Below are 26,038 nucleotides of genomic sequence, written 5' to 3'. Positions count from 1 at the left end.
CAAGACTGATTGGGAAGTATAGTGTAACTTATTGAATATGATGGCAGAAATCAGTATTGCGATTATTTATTCACCCACTTGGATTTTTTACCCTTTTTATTGACTTTACAAACCAGTCATGATAAGCAAAATGTGTGTCGTTTTTTTTTTTACAAAACAACTGCAAACAACCGTTAATGTCAATGTGACAATGGATTTAGAATAAATAAAATACTTTTGAACTGATTTCTGCAGATTAATGACAATTCCTTCTTTTAAAAAGGAATATAAAACTATTTATTGCATAGAAAATAAAGAAACATCACTGTTTGCTTTAGCTGAGTCATTGTCTTGCTGGAAAAATAACTGTCCTACTGCTAAGAGGCGTTTCCACAACATGATGCTGCCCCCACCATGCTTCACAGTAGTGGTGAAGTATTTATGTTGATGTGCAGTGTGCGGTTTCTCCCAAATGCAGAATCTTGTTTGACGGCCAAAAGGTTCTGTTTGACCATCAAACAAAATCAGACCAAAGAACTTCCACTTCATCACCACATGCCTTTGAAAACTCTAGTTGAGTAGATGTGAGTTTTCTTCAGCAGAGACTTTCTCGCTGCCTCTCTCCCTTAAAGCTTTGACTGGTGAAGAACCTTGTTTCTATGTAACATTTTTCAATAACATTTTCTCTGATATTCCTGAGGTGTTATTGTGCCTTCATGCTGTGATGGCAGCTAGGAATAGTGATTAAGCTGTGAATGCACCTTCCGGATACAGATATCTTTATATTAAGGTCACCTCGAGGACCACAGTCCTCGCACTCAGGTGATTTCTAATCTATTCATTGTGAGACTACCAGCACTGATTGGTTGAACCTCTGTTGCATTCGGCCAATCACTTTAAAGTGGCTGACCTTTAAAGTCATCCATCCATTCATTTTCTTGCACCCTTGTCCCTCAGTGGGGTCGGGAGGAGTGCTGGTGCCCATCTCCAGCTAATGTTTCGGGACAGACTGGCGACCTCCTGGACAGGTCGCCAGTCTGTTGCAGGGCAACACAGAGACAAACAACCATGCACACACACACTCACACCTAGGGGTGTGGAGAGGCCAATTAACCTGTCAGTCATGTTTTTGGACTGTGGGAGGAAACCGGAGTACCCGGAGAAAACCCACGCATGCACAGGGAGAACATGCAAACTCCATGCAGAAGGACCCCAGGCCGGGAATCGAACCCAGAACCTTCTTGCTGCAAGGCAACAGCTCTACCAACTGCGCCACTGTGCAGCCCCTTTAAAGTCACTTTATGTTAAATATTTTTGTCATCATTTTGTAGAAATCTGTTTTCACTTTAACATTAAAGAGTTTTTTGTAAATCTTTTTGCCAGAGAAGCCAAATGTTGATTATGATGAAATGTTGATTATGATGAATTTGTAAAAGCAATAACAATGGCAACACGTCAAAGAGGTGAATACTTTTAGGCACTGGATTTTATGCCATACATAAAACAGACTGAACTGTGGTCCGTCTATCTCTCTATAGACTCTCTCTAGTGTTCATGTTCCTGTTGGATGCTTCAAGTATGTCACATTCTCTCTTTGGACCCGTTTCTGCTACCTGCTACTTTTTAAACACATTCTTTAGATTATTGCTGAAGGTGTACAGAAGTGCTTTAAAATAACAATACAGTGATTTATAGTAGAACATTAAGATTGCCTTGATGACTGCTTATTGGTAGTTTATTCTAGATGTTAATTTCCTCAAGTAAAACAAAACCACATTAGATTGAATTAATAATGATTGAACAATTACTGGAAACCAAAAACAAGAAAACAAAAACTTTTAATTACCTTTTGAAGTGGAAAAAAAACAACAACTTCAGAGCATAGTAAAAATAATAAATGTTACATAGAAACAAAAAATAAAAAATACAGCAAAATAAAATAAAAAAACATCTCAAACTCAAAATAAGAATCTGAAACTACATTTATAAAAACAGCATTTTATTGGATCAGGTTACACACCTACGAAGAACTTTGCACTTTGAACTTTTTTGACAGCTTTACAAATGAATCTTTCTTCAAGCATACGTCTATTTATCATCATAAACACTGTGCCTCCTGCACTGCAATGACAGTTCAGTATTGCAGCAGAGAGATCTAGAATTTATTTCCAGATTTGCTCTGCAGTGCATCAGATGGCGACAGGTTTCTCATCATTCCTCAAAGATCAACCATAATTTCAGAAGTGTTTTATAGCATGAGGCCATGTTTATGGATTCCATATCAGGCGTACTGACTCATGATCAGGCTAATTTACAGTAATGTGGGCTGCTGCTGTAAGATTAATGAGGATCCTTCATGCAGCAGCTTTTACAGCAGAGAAGACAAATCGCTTATAGTTGGGAGTATTGCTTAGATTAAAGCTACACAAAGAAAAACTAAAGAGCTGTTTATAACATTCCTGTCATAGTAAGTGATTATGTGCAACAAATTTCCATGTTGTACAAAGTTTAACTCCCAAGAGTATTCTGATTATTCGATGCGTAGAGTCTTCTAGACAGCAAATATTGTGTAATCAATAATATTCTCTTCTAAAGTGTATTGATTCTTCAAGTAAGCGTATGACGACTATCACTGATGCACATAACTCAAAGAGCTAACGCATTAGGACTTCTCTGTTTCTCAATGGACGTGACGGAGAGACAACAATGTCATCAGAATCATCAGATTCAACTACAGCATCCGCATCAACCTCTGCTGAGAAAAGTTCCTGTTGAGCTGCAATGGAACAGACAAGGTTTTCAAAGTTCTATCTGCTTAAACCCAACTGTTATTAATCATATGTTCATTCATGTGTGAATAAAACAGTGAAATGGAGGAAACTGACATCTTTTTTTCACCCTCTAACCTTGTGCTTGTTGTCTGTTGGCGACAGGATGATGGTCTTCTTCCTTTTCTGCATTTTTACTAAGAGATGCAGAACCTGACAAATAAAATAATAATTAAAAAGTAACCAGTTATTTCTAAACTGTCACAGTAAATCCTCAGAGAAGTGAGTAAAAACTGGATGCATTTAAAAAATAATTGTAGGCAAATACAAAAAACAAAAACAAAAAAAACTGTACTGTCCAATACAGAAGTGCTTGAGACATCAAGCACCTGGTGTTTGTAAAAAATACCAAGTATTTCTGATGAAAAAAAAGAGAACACAATGCATGTCCTCATAATGTGGTATTTATTATATACAGTAAGAAAAACTGCAACAACCTTGTTCACCAGCGTGTAAACACTTTAATACTTTGTATTAAAGTGTGTATAAATGTATAAGTTTGTGAGGACATCTCTTGTCCACAGCCCTTTGACTACAGACACTGTTCTGTTGCCGTTTCGTTAAGAGGATATTCTAGGTTGTCAATTTCTTTTTTGTAGTTTATGCACAATTTCCATAGCAGTCGCCAGAACATAGAATCCCTTTTTATTACCTTGTTTTGACTTGTAGTTTGCTGACTTGGTGCAGTCAGCCTCCCCAGAACAGACTGCACTGTTCACAACAGATTTCTTAATCTACTGCATCTTCCTGCAAACACTGAAATACCTGAGCTTCCTCAGGCATAGAAGTTTGATCTTGTTCACAGATTTACTGTCGCATGTCCAGTAAAGTCTGTAATACAGATAAACTCAAGTATTTATTTTCATCTTATGAAAATATGGTAAATAAAGTTAAAATTAAGCTAAATTAAGAGTCTGTATGCTTAAGGAACCAAACTTGAGCTTAAGTGTGGATCAGTGTTTAATGTCCTGGATCAGTGTGAAGTTGCATGTGAAAAGTCTTTTGAAAGAACTTGTAATCAAAGTTCTTTACATCACAGAAACCCGGTATATTAGACGGCTCCTGTGGACAGAAACCTTGGTGTTAAACCCTCGGTTTCTTCAAAACAATACAAAACAAAATACCCCCTTTGCTGCAGATCTGCTCAGGCAGTGCTCTCTCAACTGAAGCCAATCGTGCATCAAATACAGAGTCAGGCTAAATATGAACAAAATATCCTCAGCTCACTACTCTGCTGTGTGGAGCCATATTCTGATCACACCTCAGTGATTATAGCTATGGGAACCAGGAGGTCCCTGAAGTCTCACAGGGTCATTCTAGACCATCCAGCAGCCACAGATCTTTACAAATCATTAGCGGCTCACAGATCTGCTGAGTTCCGTCATCAGTCTTTATCTCAGGCTGTCTGGTTGGTGCAGGGTGAGAGCAATCATGGATTTAGACGGGCACAGATCCATCACTACTCATAAAGGTGTCAGGAGAGTAATGAAGACCAGTTGGGAAGTTCAGAAGTGTGTTTTACAACAGCATAAATCCAGACAGGCTCCTGACTCTGGTTCATGTTGGCTATGGAGGATTTACTGTTGAATCTCCACAGGATTATTAACCACAACACAAACTACACTGAGCTGTGGGAGATTATTGCAACTGGAAAATGATTGAAAAATATAGTCATGGAAACAGATGTAATGATTGACAATGAAATTATAGAAAATCCTAAATAGGCCCAAATTATAGTATCTTTAGAAACAAACAGTTAAAAAGTTAAAAATCTGGGATTTGACTTGGCCATTGCATCTCATTGATGTTCTTCATTTTCACCTACATTTTCTGCTGTCTGGGTAAATTGCCCTGCTGAAGACCTAGTTTGACCCACGATTCTGCTGTTAGATAAATACTGTTAGAGTCTATTAAGTATTTGATTAATTATTTATTAGCTAAATAATAACTGTTTTTGATCCAAAATGATACTAATGATTACAGATGGTAGATGAGCTATTGTTTTTTTTTTATTTCTCTGTTTTTTCCTGCTAGTCAGGCCAGAAAACTGCAATCAGTGCATCCCTGACCTCTAGGTTAGGTGAGAACGCTCTGCTGAGCTCAGTGACAGAATGTTATCACATCCTGTGGTTATAAATCATACCTCCACCACAGCTAGTTTGAGGGGTTTATGAGAGAATATGCTAGATATTATCTTCATCTTCACTTTCTTCTTATCTGTCTCAAAGTACTGATTTCTAGAAGGAAAGTGGTTCATTTAGATTTAGTGTTGGAAACTTTCCAAATAAAGTGTTTGTATAAATATTTGTCCTAAACTTTAACATGCTAACTGAAGAATGCAGAATTTGAGGGAGAGATTTTTATTTTTTCTTGCAATTTCTCTCAGTAATGTGTTGGTTTTCCTGACCTTGGGCTAATTTTCTGGTATGTACACTACTGGAAACATTACAACCTGCTTAAAATGGATCTCACTTGGACAAAATATTTTCTTGCTGAATGATGGATTTTAAATTGTTTGAATGTAATTTATCAATCCTTTCAGGATTAATGGTCAGGGACAATTGCGGCTAAGATATCTTTCTGGCTTATCAATGCCAAAGAAAATGCCAGATCTCTTGTGTTTATAAGGTGTCACGGTTGCTGCAGATCACTTAATCAAACACATTGCATTAGAACTGCTATCCCTCTAAAAGCTCATTTAAGAAAGATGGGCCTTAGTTTTTCTCATTTCTCTTAAAGGTGAGCTTTACAGCAAGAAAGTTAAAATCCTAGCTGAATTGACCAGTAGTATTTTCTGCGTGAAATTACTACTGGTTTTGTCCAACTGCCGATGAACGTAAACTATAGATATGGGTACCTCACCTTTGCTCCTGGGAGAATCTGTTAAGCCAGCCCTTCCTGGTACCAGAGCAGGTGGGCAGTTTTCAGCTGGGGAAGGCACAGCGAATCCTGAGCTGAAGCACAGGCAAAAATATTCAAAGAAATATTTTGGCTGTAATTGTTAAAAATTCTGTGTAAAAAATGAGCAACCTCTTTATTGCAATGCTACAACGAGCCAAATGTCCCCTGAAGGCAGATTGTATCAATGTCAAAGCAGCAACATCCAGTCCTCCACCAGAGGTTTTGCTGTTTAAGGAAACTTCTGACTGAAAAAAGAAGATGGTCATGACACAGAGAGACGGGCAGGAGATGAAACAAGTCTCCATGAATGCCTTTTAGAGCCATCTAGTGGTTGTTTTATGTGTGCTGAAACTGAATATTTTCAGCACAAAAACAAATGATAAAATGGCCGACACTTGTGTAGTGCTATGACCCTAAAGTGATTTACACTACAGTCAGTCATTCACCCATTCACTAGCTGTAATGGGTTTATTTAGAGACATTAGAGTAGAATACACTGAGTGTGTGTGTGTGTGTGTGTGTGGGCCATGTATCCTTTTCTTTCTGCTTCACATTTATTCCCTACTTTTTGTTGGTACATCTCATCAAATCACATGAAAATGTAAAAATATGGAAAAGTTAAAGTGACATGAATACCTTTGTAAAAGGCCTGTGTGTGTGTGTGTCTGTGTGTGTGTGTGGTGAAACACCTTTTGCTCTGTGTTTTTTAGAAAATCTTTCAGCCATGAATGTCTGAAAAAATGGCTCCTTATCACTGACTGTAACATCACAATGTCCTGCACACAGAACACAGAAGAAAAACCAACTGTCTGGGTGTTTCTTATATAATACTTCTCTTAGCCATCAGTGAGTTCCTTTACATGATTATAGAGTGTTACCTACCCTCTGTCTGTGCTGTCTCCAGTTTGTCTGAATGATCAAAGCTGCCTTTTCTTTGTTTGTCACCTCTGCATCTACGCTCAGTGCTTCCTCTCTTTCCTCCTCCTCTTCCCCCTCCTGACCTTCTCTGCTCTGAGCCTCAGGATGCTCCATCACAGCAGAAGAAGGTGAGCACACCTCAGCCTGTACGAGTTTGCTTCTGTCCTCCAAAGTTTGAATCCTTGTCAATAACTGCTCCAACTCCTGTCTAGAAAAAAAACCAGTAACTCTATATTTGATCAGATAAAAACAATGAAGAGGTAGTAAAAGCAAGTGTGCTATTTCATATGATGGCAAGCAACAGCAACATAGTAGCCACAGAGTGGAGTTTAATGCCTGAAGTATGTTTCTATTGGTTGGAATGCTAAAGCTAAGAGCTGGCAGGGAAAATTGTGGGATGGTAAAGAAAGAAAAAAGTAAGAAAACTATGGGTTAAAAACAAATTTCAGCAACAGTGTAACAGTTAAATATTTTCTTATTATTTAGTAGTCCCAATATTAAACCAGTGGTAGCGATCAGTAATGTAATAATAGTGCATTATTAGGCAATACCTGTCAATTCTGGCCATTTTAAATTATATTAAAGAAGCTAATAACACAACCTGTCAATATTAATATTCCTGTGATCCATTAAGAAGTCATTTCATTTTTGGAGGAACATTTAAAAGAAAAAAAATCATTGAAAATGTATTAATTCCACTAGTAGGCCTGGATTTCTTAATGCAATACCAATTTGAGAGTAAGTTACTGTACCTCATCTGTTTTCATAGAATTGTTAATTAGTTTAAATGTCTGCATTTTTATTGTCATCCTTTGAGAAATATTATTTGATAGTTAGTTCATTTAGTAATGCATGATAGAATTCAGAAAGAGAAAAGCGATCAGGTACGTGTGTTGCAGGTATTGGCAAAATGTCGATATGTGATTGGTTAAAAAACATCCTCGTATTACTGAACAGTTATCGCATTATTGGTTACCACATGGATCACTTCTATTAATAAAGTTTTTATGATGTAGATTCTGAAAGTGCTCCATATGATGTTCACAACTACATGTTCAAAATGCAGTCCATCAAAAAGATGCTATTTGTTGATGCAGGGACAACAAATGGCAGTAGCGATGAACGATGGAGCTTAAAGCTTTCTGCTGCCTCTGAGAACATTTACTCTCTGCTCGACTGCTGCTGACAAACGGACAAAAGGAGACTGAAATGAGCACATGCAGCTAATGGATGTTTTAGATTTCAGTTTTGATGTAATGAGTGTAGCAGACTTTTTTCTCCAGTATTTTCCCTGCAGCTCTCTGTGGTTGTTGGTTGATTGGCCCATCGTGATACACAGTTCATGATTACAAACACACCGATGCTGCTGTTCCACTCTGTCCAGTTGTTCTTTATGTTTAGCTTTCAGTCGTTCAGTCTCTTCTGCCAGCTCATCTATTTCTTTCCTTAGCTGCTTCACTTCATCACTGAAAACACAAACAAATACAAAAAATAAAATTGATTTATTCAGCTGCTGGACAAAATAAAATATTGCAAATAAACTACTTCATGTTTCCCCTCAGTATTCCTTCAAATTTCAATATTTAAATATTTTTAGGCATTAGCGTTCAAAGGATTAACCTGTACATGCCTCTACAGTCTCTGTTCTTATTACCTGCAGGTTCCACAAATAGTTAAACAAAACAATGCTTTCCAGTGTTCAGAATAAGGCCATTTCTTTTGCAAGTAAAACATTTAGCAAGTTTTACTTGCAAAAAGCACTTGATATTGTGTATTTAGTCACATCAAAAATACTGAAGGGCACAACGTTAAATTCAAATTGTAGAAAATTGGAAAACTTATTCCATAGCCACGTTTTTTTCTCTATCCTGACCAAGACCTAAAAAGTGACAAAAGCAAACACTTTCCAGCTTCTTTAGTCATTTCTACCACGCCACAACCTTTCTCCCTTTTGTTTTTTTTTTCTGTTACTTTCAGAGATGCCTGAATGATAACTTGAGTGGGTAATATTTTCCTTCAATTAGCCAGTTACATCATGTTATTGTGGCTGGTTTACACTTGCTTTTCACTGTTAAATCATCTGTGTATTTGCACTTGTCACAGAATATATTTGGTTTGTGAAATACAAAGTACTATATTCCCTATTTTTTCCCAACATGATGTAAAAAAAAAAGTACAAATTTATTCCAATAAACTGGTGTAAAAGCTTTCTATTTAGGCTTGTCAGTGTTAAAAACCAGTAAATCCCATCCTTCTTAAGCTGATGCCATACATTTTGTTTATTAATTAAGCAAACATGTTGTTTATCAAACTCAATGCTTACTCACCTTTTACTGGACAGCCTCTCTTGAAGCTCCACCCTCTCCTCATCCAATTGGCTGAGGCGTTCCCTCAGAGCAGAAACCTCTCTTTTTTGCTCAGTGACTGTTCCCATGGAGACCACCGCATCTGTTGCCAGGGGAAACCCTGGAACCTCTGCAGGCACAGTCTGGGCCTGCTCATTGAATGTGGCTCTGCTCTTTACTGACTGGGTGTGTCTTCTGCTGCTCTCCAGCCTCTGATTGGACAGGACAGTGTGAGAGCGTTTAATGCTTCCAAGCCTCAAACTGTACACAAACAATTACTTAGAGCTTCCTCTTACCCTTTCCACCTCTAACAGTCTCCTCAACAGCCTTTGTCTACTCCACTCTCTGTAACCTATAGTAACAGAAACACATGTTCATTTTAGAATTACAGTACAGAACTCTAAACATAATATAGGAATGATTCATGGTTTTTTATTGATTTTATACTGAATATATTGAGGAAAAAATGCAGCTAATGGATGTTTTAGATTGCAAAGTTACAAAGAAAAAGAACAAAGTTTTTAAAAGCATAATAAACTTTTTTGTTTCCCTTGGGAGCTGCTGCTTGAAGACGGTAATGAGAACGCAAAGACCTTTAATTCCTGCGGCAGGATCGTCCGTGTTGAGCTCCTCCCTGAGTGCTGCGTTTTCCTGCTGGAGATGCTTCACGTTTTCAGTCAAGCGATGAACGGAGGAGCTTAAAGCTTTCTGCTGCCTCTGAGAACATTTACTGTCTGCTCGACTGCTGCTGACAAACGGACAGGAGGAGACTGAAATGAGCACATGGTTTACATTCACCACATGACAATCACACAGGAATTTCCTGGTGATCAGAAATTTGCATGTTTTGCAAAATCAGCCCCAACCAGTGACTGGACAGCAAACCTTTAGTTACCACTGAACACACCACAATAGTCAGAGAGCCAGAGAGAGAAAAACCTTCAGCAGATTACAAGAAGAATAAATGTAGTACAAAGAGGTGGCTGCATTGTCCTTTAAAATTGTCATTGAAAATGCATTATTTGGAAAGGCTGAGGGCCTTTTGGAAATCTCTGATTTACGGTACATTTGACCCCTCATGGCAGAGGGAATCAATATCAGTCTTACATCTGTATCAGCAGGTCAAATTTTTCCAGAAACAGGAAATTTGCCCAAAATTCCTGATCATGTTTGATTCCCAATGCAGTTATTAAGACATTGGGCCCATTTGTTAGCTTCATAACATAACATAAGCTTTATAAAACATAAATGTATGTTACATTATCTGCAACAAGATGAATTCCCAAGAAAGAGATTGTTTGTGTTTCAGTTGCTCACACCTTTTCTCTGCAGCATCTAAAAGTATCCTCAATCTTTGAATCTGAAAGATGAGAATCACAAAACATAGTTAAAATATTATTTTTTTAACAGCCTCCGTACACTTCACTTAAATCTGAACAGATTTAATAATACACACCAAAAGCTGTATTACCTCCTTAAGGTATGTTTCTACAGTGATCTTCAGCTCCTCCAGGTTGGTGGTCCTCAACTCACTTTGGAGTTTACTGTGGAAAATAATAATAAGCCGAAAATATTGCAGGTCTAAAGACAGCAGTGCATTCGCAGTGAAATGAAGAACCAGTTTACCTTAAAGAATTTTCCTTCTCTCTGCACTGCTGCTCCAGCTTTAGGATTCTCTGCTTCAGCCCACTGACAATCTAAAGGAAAATATTTGATCTTAAAAGATGGATAAATATATTTTAAGACATTTTTCATACGCTCACCAACAAAATGGACAAACTCACCACACTGCCCTCCTTTCTTTTGTCGACCAAACTACGAATGTATTCAGAGCCCTACCAACATAGAAGAAAAATTTTTAGAATGCAAAAAAAAAAGGCATTCATAGCGAAATTTAAAAACAATTCTGGGATTGTACTTTTGTGGGGTCTAAAAGTTCTTCTATTTGTTTCTCTCTTTTAGCACCATCTTCCTCCAGGCGACGCAGTTTGACTTTCATTTGCTGGTTGTCAGACTTCTGAGCCTGTAGAGTCTGACCACAAAACACACAGCAAGTTCAGCATAAAATAAATAAGTATGCAAATCCAGACCATTCTAAAACAATCCAGCCATCGCTAAGAAAACTAGATACAGATCATTGAAAAGCAGAAAAATGGCCCGACTTTTTGGAATTCACTTTCAATTCAATTCATTTTATTTATACAGCACCAATCACAACAAAAGTCTTCTCAAGGCACTTTGCACATAATCATTTCAATTCAATCACACATATATTTCAAATGCTCCTAGTTATCAAACAGTACAGTATTCTTAATTAATTATTCAAAGTAGATGAAAAAGTTTCTAAGGACATATTCCACATCACAATATCCCCCCCCCCCCCATTATTCTTTTAATGGGGGGGTGGGGTTGTTAGTTTTTTAACTTTCCTTTATAAAGTCACTACTTTAAAAATATTCATATATAAATATATACAAAGTCACACAATATGTTTAATATGTCAAAGAAAACACAAAAGTGATCAATAGAAATGTAAACTAATTTGGCTGACAAAAAAAAACTTTCTGATACCAACTTTAAATAACTCTAATACACACATTAAATAAATTGTGTTGGTTCAACAGAACATCAGTGTTAGAAAATGTTAAAAAGTGTTTCCCCATCATGTTTTTTTCTTTTAAACACAAACATTATGTCCAAAACTAAGAATCTTGTTTAATACTTTTAAAAGAAAGTCTTCCTTTTAATAATGCCCAACACCAAAACATATGTCACATTAAAACACCTCCAACAGTAAAAGCTTGTGCTCACTTCCTAATGATCAGGAACTTTGTTCATTTTCATTTCTTCCATCTGTCACAGACATCTCCAGTGAAGTAATGACTGTCAGTGTTTTGGTTTTTAGCTCTCATGTCCTCCCTGACCCCATCTCTGAAATGTGCAATACAAATAAACTTGATTGATTGTCCTTTACCTTTTTGAGGCGAATAATCTCATCATACATGCTGTCTTTATCCTGATAGTCACCAGCACCTATAGCAAACCCTGCAAAATATTAAATGGGTGCATAGAATCAAAAAGAAGAAATCTCTAAGCAATATTTGCAATTGCAAAGTACTGACTTAAAAACTTGTGATATTGTTATTGTTACTTTCCTACCAAAATCTGACCTCCAGCTTCTCAGCTTGCAAACTTATGAATATTCTCTTACCATTAGATGCAGAAAGGTGTTTCTTTAAACTTGATTTCTGTTTTAGTAGCTGTGGACTGTCAGCAGACTCTAGACTCACCATGTATGACACATCTGAGAGCGCAGAGAAAACAAAAGTGTAAAAGAACAAAAGAAATCGGAAGGGGCCTTTTGTCAGGTTGCACTACATTTTCTCCCACCTATTCTGATAAAAACTTTTATCTGAGGAGAAGCACTTTCTATGAAGCATCAGCTGGGTTTTTAAAATGGAGCCTACCATGGCCGTTGCTCAGTGACGCGAGGTGAGCTGAGCGATGCTCCCTTGAAGTGTTGCCTGTAGTGTCCCCTAAGGAGGGCCTCGGCAGTCTCCAGGCTGCCACTGCTGCTCTTCTGGAGTTCATATTCAGGCTGGAGAGATATGGAGACCCTGAAAATGCCATAAGGATGCAGCTGAGTGTGTGTTGATACGGTTACTGTAAACGTTCTCAAATTAGCTCAAGCTTTCTTACTTGGAGAAGGTGAAGGCCTCCCAGTAGACTTTTTCCTTGATGTTCTCTAATAAACATGAGGTGTTGGAATAGGATGAAGGCACATTTTTCAAACTAAAGACTCTTTTTTTCTTTTACAAAAAAAGGGATTAATAAACCAGAAAAATATAGTTTACCTTGCTTGAAATATCAGAAGGAAGAGTGAAACCTTCCTCCACCTGCAAAAAATAGAACAAGGCTAAATAAATAGTCAAAAACAACAAAAACAATAGTTAAGACAAAAGCATATTTAAAAACATTTCAGGTTGTTTCAAGCCTTAAAACACGAGGCTTAAGTAATTTAACACTTGCATATTTCCGACTGTAAATGTGTTTTAGGATATTCCCAGTTGTAGAATCCTAAAGTGTCTACTTTGCTACATTCTATTAAACAGATGACTATTTATTATTTATAGAAAGTATGCGCACGTCGACGTTTGCTTATGGCTACATTATACCGACTAAATAGGAATTTACAATAAAATATTCTAACAGAAAAACCAACCATGGATAAGTGTCAGGTTTGATCTACACAAGAGTTTGATGGATTTCACAGAAAAATCTCACAAAGCGGTTTAAGTTACAGATAACAGTTGTGGTTTTTTGTGTAAAAGACTCACCAGATCTTCACAGTCCTCATCAGTTGGGATATCACTCTCCTCCAAAGACATTTTGTGAGTTGCACTGAACATAACTGGTAAACTGAGGTCAAGTAAGCATCAAAACTCTTGCTACTCGTAAGGTATCCATCCTTTTCAGTCAAAAGTATTTTACTCAGCTGGGTCCTCTGGCTATTAGTAGTCAATCACGAAAGTTCAGATAACATGCTCGCTGTAATACATCTTAAAATGTTTTTTTGAGAAAATAAAAAAATCTTTTCCGGGAATAAGACGTGCATTCGTTCATATTCGTTAAAGCGCTGCCGTCTTGTTTGTTTTCTCAGCGGTGTAGCAACACGGTTGCTATTTCTCAGTTAAGCTAGCTAGAGAGCCAGAACACTACCGGACGTTATCCAAAAGCATTTTCAAATTAAAAGCATTATCAAGTTAATGAAATAACATATTTTAAACAAGCAGTTTAAAATATGTATTTTAAACGACTGAATTTTCGACTGAGTCCTGTGAATCCTTCCGACAATAGGTATTCAGTTTTCCTGGCAAAAACAAAAGTTCATATTTCCTCTAGGATATGATTGGGAAGGCGGGTCGGTTGTGGGTGGAGGGGCACAGCTGATTTGAGACGCAAACTACAGTGAATGTTTGGTTAAAGTTAAGCGACAGAGGTGTGATTCAGATTTCATTATAAGATTAAATCAAACCAGAAAGTGAGATGGAATAATGCGAAAAAATTAGTTGACTGAAATCATTGCAGCCTGAATAGTGATTATTGTAAAAAATAAAATAAAAATAAAAAGTGCCGATACCAGCGGTGTAGTGATGGGAATTTCAGGCCGCCTCAGAGAGACGGTGTTGTGGCTAGCCTCCCAAAGAACACCGGGCTCTAAGCTCTCGCATATTGACGAGAAAACGTACTAAAATATGACCGAAGAGGAAATTTTAAAGATATTTGTAACATTTTCACGTTTCTTAACCATGTTATCCCTAAAACGGTGGGTTTTATTTCGCAAATTACTTGAAATTAATACGATTACTGCACCTTTATTGACACATATGTGTCGAACTTTTTTTCAGTCCGTGTCTGTTGAAAACGTTCTCCGCAAATGGTTTGAAATTCTCTGCTTTTTCTTTTGATGCCGTAATAGCTTAAAAGCATTACAAAACAGAGGCCCATTATGTAGAACATTTTACATCATGCTTAACTTTCTAGTCTGTTAATGTAGGAGGAAATGCAACTTAATTTATGAGCCTGAAAATATTTGCATCCGTCCTGTTGATATAAAACTTATAGCATTAGCTCAGAGAACAAGTGTCATTACGTAGAAAAGGTGAAATCCCTTTCAGCTTTTTATTTCTCAAAGCACATGGATGTATTTTTTGGCAATATGGATTTTGAGCCTGCCAAATATACATCCCCTCTCTATTCTCCTCAAATATTTAAAACTTAGACCAGCAGTTCTTGGAACTACTCTGATTAAGTAGAAAAAGTTTTTCTTTATTATCACTATTTATTAGCAATATTTATTATATTCATTACTGTGTTTTCATAAAATTAACATTTACAAAAATAAAAATTTCACAAGACATACATAAGTATGTAGATATATTAAAATGTTTTGAATGCCATTGTTACACTTTCAGTTCACTTAAGTTGGAGAAAATTATAAAAGTAAACATTAAGTGAAGTGATACTTTCTTTTGCCATAAATCACAGAAATACATTAAATACATTTGTGCTTCAATTCGTGATTAAACAGACACCATGTGAGCCTGCCTAATATGACAAAATTATGTGCCGATTCTATTAGTAAGAGTAAGAGCTGCTGAGCAGCAAAAAGGGAAAGAAGTGGGGAGACTGCTCTCTGTTTATAAGGATGTGATGCGCATATAGAAGAGCAGTGCATGTGCAAAATGTATGCGGGAAGGAAACGAATTACATGTGCAGGTGCATTTAAAAAGGTAAGCGATTTAAGAACTAATGCTAAAAACATTTATCTGCCCCAAACTCCATTTTAAACAACAGCACAACCGCTGAGTCGGTGAATTTCAGAAAGCACAATGATTGCGGAGAAGAAGTTTGTTGGATTTATAGTGGAAGTAAGAATTTGTTCAACAGAGACAAATAGTAGAACAAAGAGGATTAAAATGATAATAAAAGCAACAGAAAAATTCCTTGAGATGGAGGAATTGTCATTTGAATCAATCAGTTTAACAACAGGGAAAGTCCTCAGTGTTACAGTTGTGAAGTCTGTTGGTTTTTCCATATTACAATGAAACGCAAGAAGATAGCATGTTAAATCAAACAGTCTGTGTCCAAAAGACCTGGTTGAAACCATCACTTAATTTTATATTAATGGATATAAAGAAAAGATAGAAATCCATGGTTGGAGGAGGATTTGTTCAACAGTGTATTAGTTATAAAGTTTCTAATATAAATAAGGATTTAGGAGTTATCAGGGTTGAAGTATGGATTAGTAAAATTAAATTTAATATAATGAATTTTTATAACTCGTGTCAAAGGTTAAGTAGGGAAAACCTCAGTATCTGTGAGAAGGGAAATGGAAAAACTATTTTATGTGTAGATTTTAAGGCTCATAATACTTTATGGGGAAGTAAAAGGACAGGTGAACAAGGGTATGTTATGTTGGTATGTAACTTCTCGGGGTGCGGTGGTTTGTCAGGACTGCGTCTCTCTCTCTCCGGCTCTGGTCTGTAGAGGGGCGTGTGCAGAATATTACATCCATCCTCAGTCCTGCAGCTCCACTAAAGCACTGAGAATTTGCAGTGTCTAGATATTCTTTGTCATCCTCATCACCCTTTTCTCTCAGAGCAAATCTTCTCTCTCTCTTTCTGCCCTTCACTTGCATTTCTTCTCGTCTCTCCATCATCATGTCGTCAAACAGCGCAGACGGGGACTTGCTGCAGATCCCTCTGGGGCTCATCAACAGCGAAGGCAAGTATCTGACAGCGGAGACCTTCGGTTTCAAGATCAACGCGTCGGCCAGCAGCCTGAAGAAGAAGCAGACCTGGACGCTGGAGCAGACCGGGGAGGACGGCAGCGCCGTCTTCCTCAAGTCCCACCTGGGCCGCTACCTTGGCGCGGACAAAGACGGCAACGTTACCGCGGACAGCGAGACACGCGGCCGAGACTGCCGCTTCGTCATCACAGCGCACGACGACGGGCGGTGGTCGCTGCAGTCTGAGCCCTTCGGCCGCTTTCTAGGAGGCAGCGAGGACCGGATCACCTGCTTCGCGCAGACAGCTTCTCCGGCAGAGAGATGGAGCGTTCACCTGGCCGTGCATCCGCAGGTGAACCTTTACAGCTTTGCGCGGAAACGCTTCGCCCACCTGAGCGCCCAGGAGGTGTCCATAGACAGGGACGTCCCCTGGGGCGTCGACTCGCTGGTTACGCTCGTCTACCGAGATGAGCGCTACCACCTGGAGACCTCCGACAACCGGTTTCTGCGCAACGATGGCAGCCTGTCCGCAAAAACGGACAAGGACACCGGCTACATGCTGGAATTCCTCTCAGGGAAAGTGGCATTCCGTGACTGCAACGGCCGCTACCTGGCACCGGTGGGCCCCACGGGGACAATGAAGAGTGGGAGGAGCGGCCGGGTGGGAAAAGATGAACTGTTTGGCCTGGAGCGCAGCCACGCTCAGGTGGTGCTGACTGCGGGCAACGAGAAGAATGTCTCTACGAGGCAAGGTGAGACTGCAGCTTCTGAAAAGACCTAAATAAAATAAAATAAAATTCAACCAGACAAGGTAGGAATGGCGCCACGCCACCTATCACCACACCCTGCAAATTTGATCCGATCCACTTCTCTTGACTACGGGCACTCCCCGGTCAGACTCTCTGCTATTCATGAGTCCTATAGAAAGATCTGGACCCTCTGGGGCGTTTAGACAGGTTGAGAGCCTACCAACAAGATTTTTATTTCCTGTACCTTCAAGTTATAATAGAGTATTTCTGCACAAAGGTTTTTGGTTATCAGAATTTTGAGGCCAGTTTCTGATATTAAAGCTCTGACCTGTCAGTACCAATTTTAGCTTATTTTGCTACTCTGTTTTTAAAAACCTTGATCAAGTTTTAAGTAATTTAAAGCATCACCTGGGAGGGAGAGAGGGAGGGAGGGATGGATGGATGGATGGATGGATGGATGGATGGATGGATGGATGGATGGATGGATGGATGGATGGATGGAACAGCCACAAAATGAAACATATATACATACATTCCAACCTTAACAAAGTGATCATCATTGCTTTTAAAGATCAGTATTGTTATGCAGAATGTCGACTATAAACTCTGACATTGTAGAATACGTTCAGCTGCTGATGAATTCAGTCATTTGTCAGTTTGACAAAGCATCTGAAGGCAGGTACAAACTGACTGCTCCTAAGATTTATTTGATTTTTAACAGTCAAAAATAAAAACAGCCATTATGCATTAACTCTTGCTTTTACCTTGCTTTCTCTGACTTTTTTTAAACACTTCTATAACACTCAAGTAATTTTGGTTCTTTTGCCCTCAAGAACAACTACTGCTGTGCAGAGTGCTGTTGTTTTGTGAGACCTGCTGCTTAGATTAAAGTCAGATATTTGCTTGACCTCCTGACTACTGATCAGGGCTGTTAGAAATGAAAACTGGCCGATTCCAGTCCCAAGTCAATTTCTCCGTGCATTATTTTTAGACCTTATCTGTTTTGAAACTAGTTTTTCCCAAATTACTCTTATTTTAAGTGATCTCTATAAAATATATGGCATTCTTCCTATTAGTTTTTTTTCATTCACAGACATCAAAAATGTCTGTGAATGAAAAACCATTATTGTAACCATGTCAGGACTAAATGCAGCTGTGTGATTCAACCACTGGAACACAAAAACAAATGTCCACAAAGATTACTTTCAGGGGACAACATACTATAGTCTCAGTGGCTTAAAGTGTAGACAAGGTGATGACATCACGATGACGTAGCTGATTTCAAAAGGTTGAATTCTGGTTTTCTCCACAGAAATCCAGCTAACTAGATCACCACAGAGCAGAGGCTCCAGTCTATGGGGGCTGGGATACCTTCACCCCTGAATCAGATGGATGAATGTTACCTCCGTAGTAATCAAGTACTCTAGAGTTCTGCTAATAATCTGATAATTAGATTATTTAGATACAGCCTGTCCACATACATGGTGCTTATAAAAAGTATTCAGACCTTGGATGTTACATCCTTCTTGTTTGTTGTTACATTGAATTGTAAAAGCCATCTGGCTTTTACAATTCAATCCCTGATCATAAAAATTGCTTCTTTTTTAAGTACAAATTTACAGGAAATCTTTTAGTGTCAGAGTAAAAACTGGTATTGATGAGATAATGCAAACAAATATTTAAATAAAATATGAGTAGCAGAAATAATCACCCCTTTGAGTCAGTATGTGATAGATTCACCTATGGCTGCAACAGCAGCATTGAGTCTGTGTATAGATCTCCATCAGGGTTCAATCAATCAATCAAATTTGATCTGTATAGCACATTTCAGCAGCAAGGCGTTCAAAGTGCTTTACATCATAACAAGCACAGAAACACAAAGCCATGCAACATAGACTCAACAATCAACATATTACATTAAGTCAAATGCCATTGTTAAATTCGTAATTGATTACGTTTCAAATACGACTCTAAACAGGTGGGTTTTTAGGAAGTCAGTGTTTCAGCTGTTTCACAGTTTTCTGGAAGTTTGTTCCAGATTTGAGGTGCATAGAAGCTGAATGCTGCTTCTCCTCGTTTAGCTCTGGTTCTGGGGATGCAGAGCAGACCAGAACCTTCCAGACCTGAGGGGTCTGGAAGGTTGAAGGATTGTACATTTACACTCTGCAATTTTGCTCCATCGCTCCTTGAAAAACTGTTCAAACTCTGTCCGGACCACGGGGATCCGCTGTGAACAGACTTTTTCAAGTCCATAAATTCTGTATCAGATTGAGGTCTGGGCTTTGACTCAGCTACTCCAGAACATCCAACTTTTGGTTCTTCACACAATTTCTGTGGATCTTTAGCTTCATCTTTTCTTGCTGGAAAATAAATGTTCTTCTCCTGCAGACAGAAACTAATTATCCTCCAGGATTTCTCTGTATCTTGCAGCTTTCATTTCACCTTCTACCTTTTCAAGCCTTTCCTTTCCTGTGTGTTTGTGGTGTCTGCCAAGCATAGCACCTTATCTGATGACCAAAAAGCTCAATTTTGGTTTGTTCAGCTTGACCATAAAGTGTCCCACTTTCCTCTGGGCAATGATCACCTTCCTAAAATAGTGGCCCTAGTCATTTTATGCCAAAAGATTATTTAGGCAAAAAAAAAAAAAAAAAAAAACTTCTCGCAAAAAATGGATTCATTATTTTAGAAAGTTGCCAAAATCTAGTTGAGCTGATTTAAGTCTCCTAATAAATTTCTGAAATATGCTATGGCTTTTTTTTCTTTGGTGTGCCACCACAAAGTTATTCATGGCCCCCAGTTGGCCCCCCATGCAAAACATTCCAGAGACCCTTCTGCCATGAAGTCCCTGCATAGCTGCACTCACGGAGCAGTGGAGGTTGTGTACAACAAAGTAAAAAAAAAGAAAGAAAAACGTATTCATTTTCTCTCCACCATGTGTTTTTCATTACTTACTCAGTACATTTGGCCCATCTTTGCACAGCTTAACATTTTTCTGCAGTAATTCTATCTCTTATTTGTGGTTGTTGGGGCCAGGTCAGCTGAGGTTCTCTCAGCCTGTGTCATCTGTTATCTGAGATACACTAAGAGCAGACTCAAAATTAGAAAATATATTTTTAGAGACAAAGAAAGGATGAGTTGAAGGAGATGCAGAGAAAAGAGGCTAAAACTGGATGACTCAGACTATCTTACATCTCATGCAGCCTCTTTTTCTTGTTCCCACTCGGCCCCAGATGGGATCTGCTGCTAACATAGGGATTTAGATTTACCCCAAACAGACACATGGGCATCAAACAAATGGTGGGTGGAATTTGAATGTCTTCATGGGCTGCTGTTGTCTTTTCTCTTTTTATTTAGAAAATTCACAGTTAAAATTCACATTGAATGAGTAAATTAGGGCTATTATTAAAGTGAAATATCTTTTTTCTTCTGTCATGTAAATGCATGAAAACAGAAGATCTCCACCATACTTTGAACTTAGACCAATAAAACTTGAAACCAAGAACAAGGGGAAGTCAAAAATGTGCATATACCCCTTTTCAAATCCTAGACTTATTCATAATTGGAAAATGACAAATACATATTTTTATTCCAACTTGTACTCAGACACTTTCCATGGATTAGAATATTATTATTAAAGTTCAGTTACGTCAGTAACTCAAATCACTGGATGAAATACACTAGCTACACATATCTGATGTTTCACGTCTTTATTTATGTAATAATTATCAGAATACAGCCAATAAAACACATGTAGGATTTAGAATATTATATCATACATCTATACAATACATTTTAAAATTTAGACTTAATATTTAATACATCATTAATGGTTATTTTAAAAATGTATTTTTAATCTGACAACTGAATCTCATTTATTGAATGTTTGGAAATCTTCCAAAAAAAATCCACTGAAAATAAATCTGTTGAGAAACAAAAAAAAAGTATTACCTGGTTGCACATGTGTCTCAGATAGGTTTTTAATTTTGTAAATCAAAGTTTTTTAATTTAATTTCACTATATTATATTAAAAGGCTTATCATAAAACCCGATTTAATATTTCAGTGATGTCATCATACAGAGAAAACTATTCATTTCTGTTCAAATTCTAGTATTCTGAAGACTACAATGATTTAGGTTGTTTTTTTTTTTGGCATTTTTGGTTAAGATGTGCTTGCTCTCCATTCAGTGAGTGTCCATAAATTTTACTCACAGAAGAGTAAAGATTTTACTTGAGTAAAAGTACGTAGTAGTAAAACTGCTCCTAAAAGTCGATTTTTCTTTTCCCTTAAAAAGTTGCTCAAGTAAATGTAACTAGTTACTACTGACCTCCTCCTTTTGCTTTCTGAAATTTGATCAATCAATCAATCAAATTTTATTTGTATAGCACATTTCAGCAGCAAGGCATTTCAAAGTGCTTTACATAATTAAAATAAAAACAGCATGTGACAGTGAATAAACAGTTAGAAAGACAAAGCAATTTTATTTATATTTTTAAAGAAAAAAAAAGGTTAAAAAAGATAAAAACATTAAAACCCACACCCCTTGTAGGACTTCAGTTAAACGTCTCACACCTCAGAGTTTTAGTTAAAACGCCATTTAACAAGGATTCTCACAACCCTAGATATAGATTCGTTTAACTGGGACGTTTTCCAGGGGGGCTTTACATAGACAGTGTGAAAGAGAAATAAAAAGAAGTTAATAACTAGATGAAAATTTAGCCATAAACAACTCTAAACAGGTGGGTTTTAAGTTGAGATTTAAAGGCACCCAGTGTTTCAGCTGTTTTACAGTTTTCTGGAAGTTTGTTCCAAATTTGTGGTGCGTAGAAACTGAATGCTGCTTCTCCCAGTTTGGTTCTGGTTCTGGGGATGCAGAGCAGAACCAGAACCAGAAGACCGGAGGGGTCTAGACGGTTGGTACAGCAATAACAGATCTTTAATGTATTGTGGTGCTAAACCGTTCAGTGATTTATAAACTAACAACAGTATTTTAAAGTCTATTCTTTGAGCTACAGGGAGCCAGTGTAGGGACTTTAAAACTGGTGCTATGTCTCTATCTTCCTGGTTTTTGATGAAACACGGTGCAGCTTAGTGAAGCTTTAATCCCCCAGAGCCTAATGAAAGCTGATCACAGATTACTTTATTTTTCAGGCATGGATCTGTCAGCCAATCAGAATGAGGAAGGGGACCAAGAAGTGTTCCAACTGGAGATGAACCGTGAAGACAGGAAGTGTGCCTTTAGAACTGCTGCTGGGAAATACTGGACCCTGACAGCAACTGGAGGACTGCAGTGCACGGCTTCCTCCAAGTAATCACCCTCCTACTGGGAAGTGCTGTTTGCATCCTTAGAAAAATGTAGATAATAAGGTCTGTCTTTGTATTTGTTTTCAGATCTGCTAACAGTTACTTTGAACTGGAGTGGCGTGAGGGTCGGGTGTGCATTCGTGCAGCCAACGGGAAGTATGTGACTGCCAAGAAGAACGGGCAACTGGCTGCTGCAGTTGACAGTACAGGTCAGGATTGTTGCTGATATTTTTCAAATACATGAAAGTGAAGTCAAGACAAAGTTGGAGATTGTAAATGTACTCTAATATTAGCTTTCTTTCGTACACAGAAGTAGGAATTTCTGACTCTACGTCATATAAATAAACTGCAAATTGCTGGCTGCCATTTATCACAGAGACAGGAACTATCATCTGTTTATGGAGTCAACACGTACTTATTTAAGTTTCATCTGTAGATTGGAAAAGCAAATATTTCCTTGAGACCCTTCATACAATTTCAAACGTGAACATGTCTCTAGACTCCTCTGTGGTGAAGAATGAAGGAGTCTAACTGTTTATTTGTTTTTGACTTTAGTGACTTTACTTCTTGGGTCAGTTTTACCATTATAGTTAACATAGTGTTAAGCCACCTAATTGTTCCATTTAAACCTGGCAGTTTAAATAGAAATCTAAAGTGATTTCCATTTAAACTGTATTGGTATGAGCACAGAATCCTGTGGAACTTTATGATTAACTTTCATATGAGAAGGAAGCATTATTCACTCTCCTCCCATTTAAATTTTTAAAAAGTGAACAACAAACTTTATGCAGTTAATTTAAACACAATAAACAGTTATGATTAAAGGTACTAGTCTATGTCATTTCAGGGGAGGCTGAGCAGTTCCTGATGAAGCTGATCAACCGTCCAATCATTGTCCTGCGTGGAGAACATGGTTTCATTGGAGCTCGCAAAGCTGGACTTCCAACCCTCGACTCCAACCGGGCCTCCTACGATGTTTTCCAATTGGAGTTTCATAACGGTGCTTATTCCCTCAAAGGTAAGTGGAAGTAGGCAACATTCAAGCATCCATCCATCCATCCATCCATTTTCTTCCGCTTATCCGGGGTCGGGTCGCGGGGGCAGCAGCTTCAGAAGGGAGGTCCAGACTTCCCTCTCCCCAGCCACTTCTTCCAGCTCCTCCGGAGGAATCCCAAGGCGTTCCCAGGCCAGCCGAGAGACATAGTCCCTCCAGCGTGTCCTGGCTCTTCCCCGAGGCCTCCTCCCGGTGGGACGTGCCCGGAACACCTCACCAGGGAGGCTTCCAGGAGGCATTCTTACCAGATGCCCGAGCCACCTCAACTGGCTCCTCTCGACGTGGAGGAGCAGCGGCTCTACTCTAAGTCCCTCCCGGATGACCGAGCTTCTCACCCTATCTCTAAGGGAGAGCCCAGCCACCCTGCGGAGGAAACCCATTTCAGCCGCTTGTATCCGTGAACTCGTTCTTTCGGTCATGACCCAAAGCTCATGACCATAGATGAGGGTGGGAACGTAGATCGACCGGTAAATCGAGAGCTTCGCTTTTACTCAGCTCTCTTCACCACGACGGACCGGTACAGCGCCCGCTTCACGGCAGATGCTGCCCCAATCCGCCTGTCGATCTCCCGCTCCCTTCTTCCCTCATTCGTGAACAAGATCCCCAGATACTTAAACTCCTCCACTTGAGGCAGGACGACCCCCCTGACCCGGAGAAGGCACTCTACCCTTTTCCGGCTCATGTAATGAATGTAATTTTATTATCTGGTGACCTTTGATAGTCAAATCAAATGGATGATTTCTACACACGAAATCATCCATATTCATTCCACGTCAAAGTAAATAAAATAGACTATAACAAGTTGTTAGCTTGTATTTACAAACGCAATTGAAACTACGTATTAGCTAGTGATGTGAATTTTATTTTTCTGAGGTTTTTTTGCTATTAAAAAGATAAGTGTTATTTGACCAGACTCCCAGGGGAAAGTTAGAAGAAGCCTACATTCTATCCTCCCTCGAGATTCCAGTGAGCAGATCTGTGGGCTGGTGAAGGAAAGAGAGATAACCTGCTCCACTTTCTTTAGGCTTCAGCAGATGAAACTCAGCTATCAGTTTCTATGGAGGACGAAAAAAATGCAACTAGCTTTTCTTCATAATGGGCAGAAATTTGAGATTGTGACAATGTTTTAGACAGTTTTGCTGTAAATGCCTTAGTTGCACTTAGACTTTAGTATTATCACTGTTCTCTAAAGTTTTGTGGAGTTAATCTACCTAATGGTATAAATACCATGTTGTCCGGATGTATACACCACCTGTGTGAGCTCTGGGCTTCATTAGTCCTGTTGTCTGTCCAGACTCCCAGGGAAAGTACTGGTGCGTCGGAGACGACTCAGCAGTGGTGTGCAGCAGCTCCACTCCTGTCCAGTTCCTGCTTGAGTTCTGTGATCTCAACAAGATGGGAATTCGGGCTCTGGGCGGGAAGTACCTTAAAGGCAACCATGCCGGAGGGCTGAAGGCCAGCGCAGACTCTGTGGACAGCGCCACCCTCTGGGAATACTGAGAAATGACTTTTCTTTGTTCTTTATCTGCACAATGCTTCAAACTATTGAAACTCAATGTCTGCAGATTCTTTTTTCATACTCTTGTGTGTGTGCAGTTATAAATGTGTTTGGATGGCTGTGTTGTGAAAGCTGAATGTCACTGCAGCAGGACGCTGCAGGTATTTCTAATAACTGACTGGCCTTTCTGTATTTCTACTGGAGATTTCCAGTGACTTGTTCTGAATGTGTCGCCACTCATAATGTCTTTCACTTCCAATACGACTTACACAAGCTGTCTGATTTTCCCAGTCTGTGATGACTCCTGGTGACATGTTGAATGCTACAACTCTAACTCCTGCATATTAATCTTTCTGCTGCTATAAAGACTTCCTGGTAAGGTTCTCTGCTCTCATTTCTTGCTGTCTGTTGAAGCGCATTCATACAAGGCAACCGGATGACACAGTGTTAATGATTTGCATTTGTTGGCTGTAAATAAGGCTTCCACTGTCGCCGAATGCTTCAAAACATGAAACCATGGAAACGTTGAAAGAAAATATGGATGGTGAATCCAGGATTTGCCCATGTGCTCTGTTCTCAGATGTAAAGAGCTCTACATACTTAGAAAGTGTGTCAGTGTGCAGCTTAAGAAAATATAAAAATCTCTTTCATGTGAAATCCTGATTGTGGTTAGATACCGTTAGAAATTTAAATCCTTCCAAGAATAAACAATTATAGAACATCAAATGGAACTTTTTTTTATCATTGATCATTTTCTAAATTCTTTATCTAATTCTGCTAAAAGCACAAGTGGTGGAAAAGGACCTTTTAAAGCACATGGATGCACATAAAATACTTATCTTGAACTGTGTAATAATTACTGCAATAATGCTTAAAATAAATCGTAAGCACATTATTATTTTTTATTATCAGAGCTAAACAGGGCGCTGCTGCTCCTGGTGTCTTGTTGCTGTGCCTTCGACGGCGTATTTACATCTTTGTCATTCATGCTTTTCCATTCTACTGAGCCAAATGAAACTTCAATAAAGTTTTCTCTTACACAGTCATTTATTCTGGATTATTTTCTGTATTTAAAACAAACGCAGCGGACAGGACAGTTTTTGTAAAGTCTTAGAGTAATGAAGTTTAAACCAAATAGTTAAATACACTCATTACTATTTGACAATACTTGA

At 38.5% G+C, this 26,038-nt stretch overlaps 2 protein-coding genes across 6 annotated transcripts; one reads left to right on the top strand and one right to left on the bottom strand.

The window, feature by feature from the left end:
- Nucleotides 1–1,798: 1,798 nt before the first annotated feature.
- On the bottom strand, nucleotides 1,799–13,831 carry iqce (IQ motif containing E). Of its 4 annotated transcripts, none has more exons than XM_008404479.3 (21): nucleotides 13,309–13,831; nucleotides 12,826–12,867; nucleotides 12,671–12,716; nucleotides 12,439–12,588; nucleotides 12,183–12,275; nucleotides 11,946–12,016; nucleotides 10,890–11,003; nucleotides 10,756–10,806; nucleotides 10,598–10,668; nucleotides 10,428–10,515; nucleotides 10,291–10,331; nucleotides 9,565–9,719; nucleotides 9,268–9,323; nucleotides 8,954–9,183; nucleotides 7,985–8,092; nucleotides 6,591–6,834; nucleotides 6,398–6,484; nucleotides 5,838–5,953; nucleotides 5,670–5,761; nucleotides 2,886–2,960; nucleotides 1,799–2,755 (listed from the first exon to the last, which is right to left on the bottom strand). In XM_008404479.3, exons 1-21 carry the CDS (start codon nucleotides 13,378–13,380, stop codon nucleotides 2,634–2,636), a joined length of 2,124 nt encoding a protein of 707 aa, XP_008402701.1. In that variant the 5' UTR covers nucleotides 13,381–13,831; the 3' UTR covers nucleotides 1,799–2,633. The 4 variants fall into 4 exon arrangements, with proteins under 4 accessions (XP_008402701.1, XP_008402709.1, XP_017162925.1 ...); XM_008404487.3 differs by having other exon boundaries at nucleotides 9,565–9,716; nucleotides 13,309–13,830; XM_017307436.2 differs by having other exon boundaries at nucleotides 10,443–10,515; nucleotides 13,309–13,829.
- Nucleotides 13,832–16,030: 2,199 nt separating this feature from the next.
- On the top strand, nucleotides 16,031–25,912 carry LOC103462033 (fascin-like). Of its 2 annotated transcripts, none has more exons than XM_008404510.3 (5): nucleotides 16,031–17,014; nucleotides 22,162–22,318; nucleotides 22,402–22,523; nucleotides 23,162–23,332; nucleotides 24,663–25,912. In XM_008404510.3, exons 1-5 carry the CDS (start codon nucleotides 16,195–16,197, stop codon nucleotides 24,866–24,868), a joined length of 1,476 nt encoding a protein of 491 aa, XP_008402732.1. In that variant the 5' UTR covers nucleotides 16,031–16,194; the 3' UTR covers nucleotides 24,869–25,912. The 2 variants fall into 2 exon arrangements, with proteins under 2 accessions (XP_008402732.1, XP_081466667.1); XM_081610541.1 differs by lacking the exon at nucleotides 24,663–25,912 and adding an exon at nucleotides 24,281–24,606.
- Nucleotides 25,913–26,038: the final 126 nt, after the last annotated feature.

This window comes from Poecilia reticulata, chromosome 1 (genome assembly GCF_904066995.2).
Source record: "Poecilia reticulata chromosome 1, P_reticulata-male-v2, whole genome shotgun sequence".
In the NCBI taxonomy this organism is placed as follows: Eukaryota; Metazoa; Chordata; class Actinopteri; order Cyprinodontiformes; family Poeciliidae; genus Poecilia; species Poecilia reticulata.
The sequence above is the reverse complement of the archived record's forward strand: the minus strand, read 5'-3'. Positions and strand labels throughout refer to the sequence as shown.

Bases quoted from the DNA above. Each gene is read 5' to 3' on its own strand.
- iqce (XM_008404479.3), bottom strand. From the start codon at position 13,380: ATGTTCAGTGCAACTCACAAAATGTCTTTGGAGGAGAGTGATATCCCA. The intron at 12,589-12,670 runs GTAAGAAAGCTT...TGGCATTTTCAG, and splicing joins GAGGCCTTCACCTTCTCCAA to GGTCTCCATATCTCTCCAGC. The intron at 12,276-12,438 runs GTAGGCTCCATT...CTGCGCTCTCAG, and splicing joins GTCACTGAGCAACGGCCATG to ATGTGTCATACATGGTGAGT.
- LOC103462033 (XM_081610541.1), top strand. From the start codon at position 16,195: ATGTCGTCAAACAGCGCAGACGGGGACTTGCTGCAGATCCCTCTGGGG. The intron at 17,015-22,161 runs GTGAGACTGCAG...TTTATTTTTCAG, and splicing joins GAATGTCTCTACGAGGCAAG to GCATGGATCTGTCAGCCAAT. The intron at 23,333-24,280 runs GTAAGTGGAAGT...TTATTTGACCAG, and splicing joins CGGTGCTTATTCCCTCAAAG to ACTCCCAGGGGAAAGTTAGA.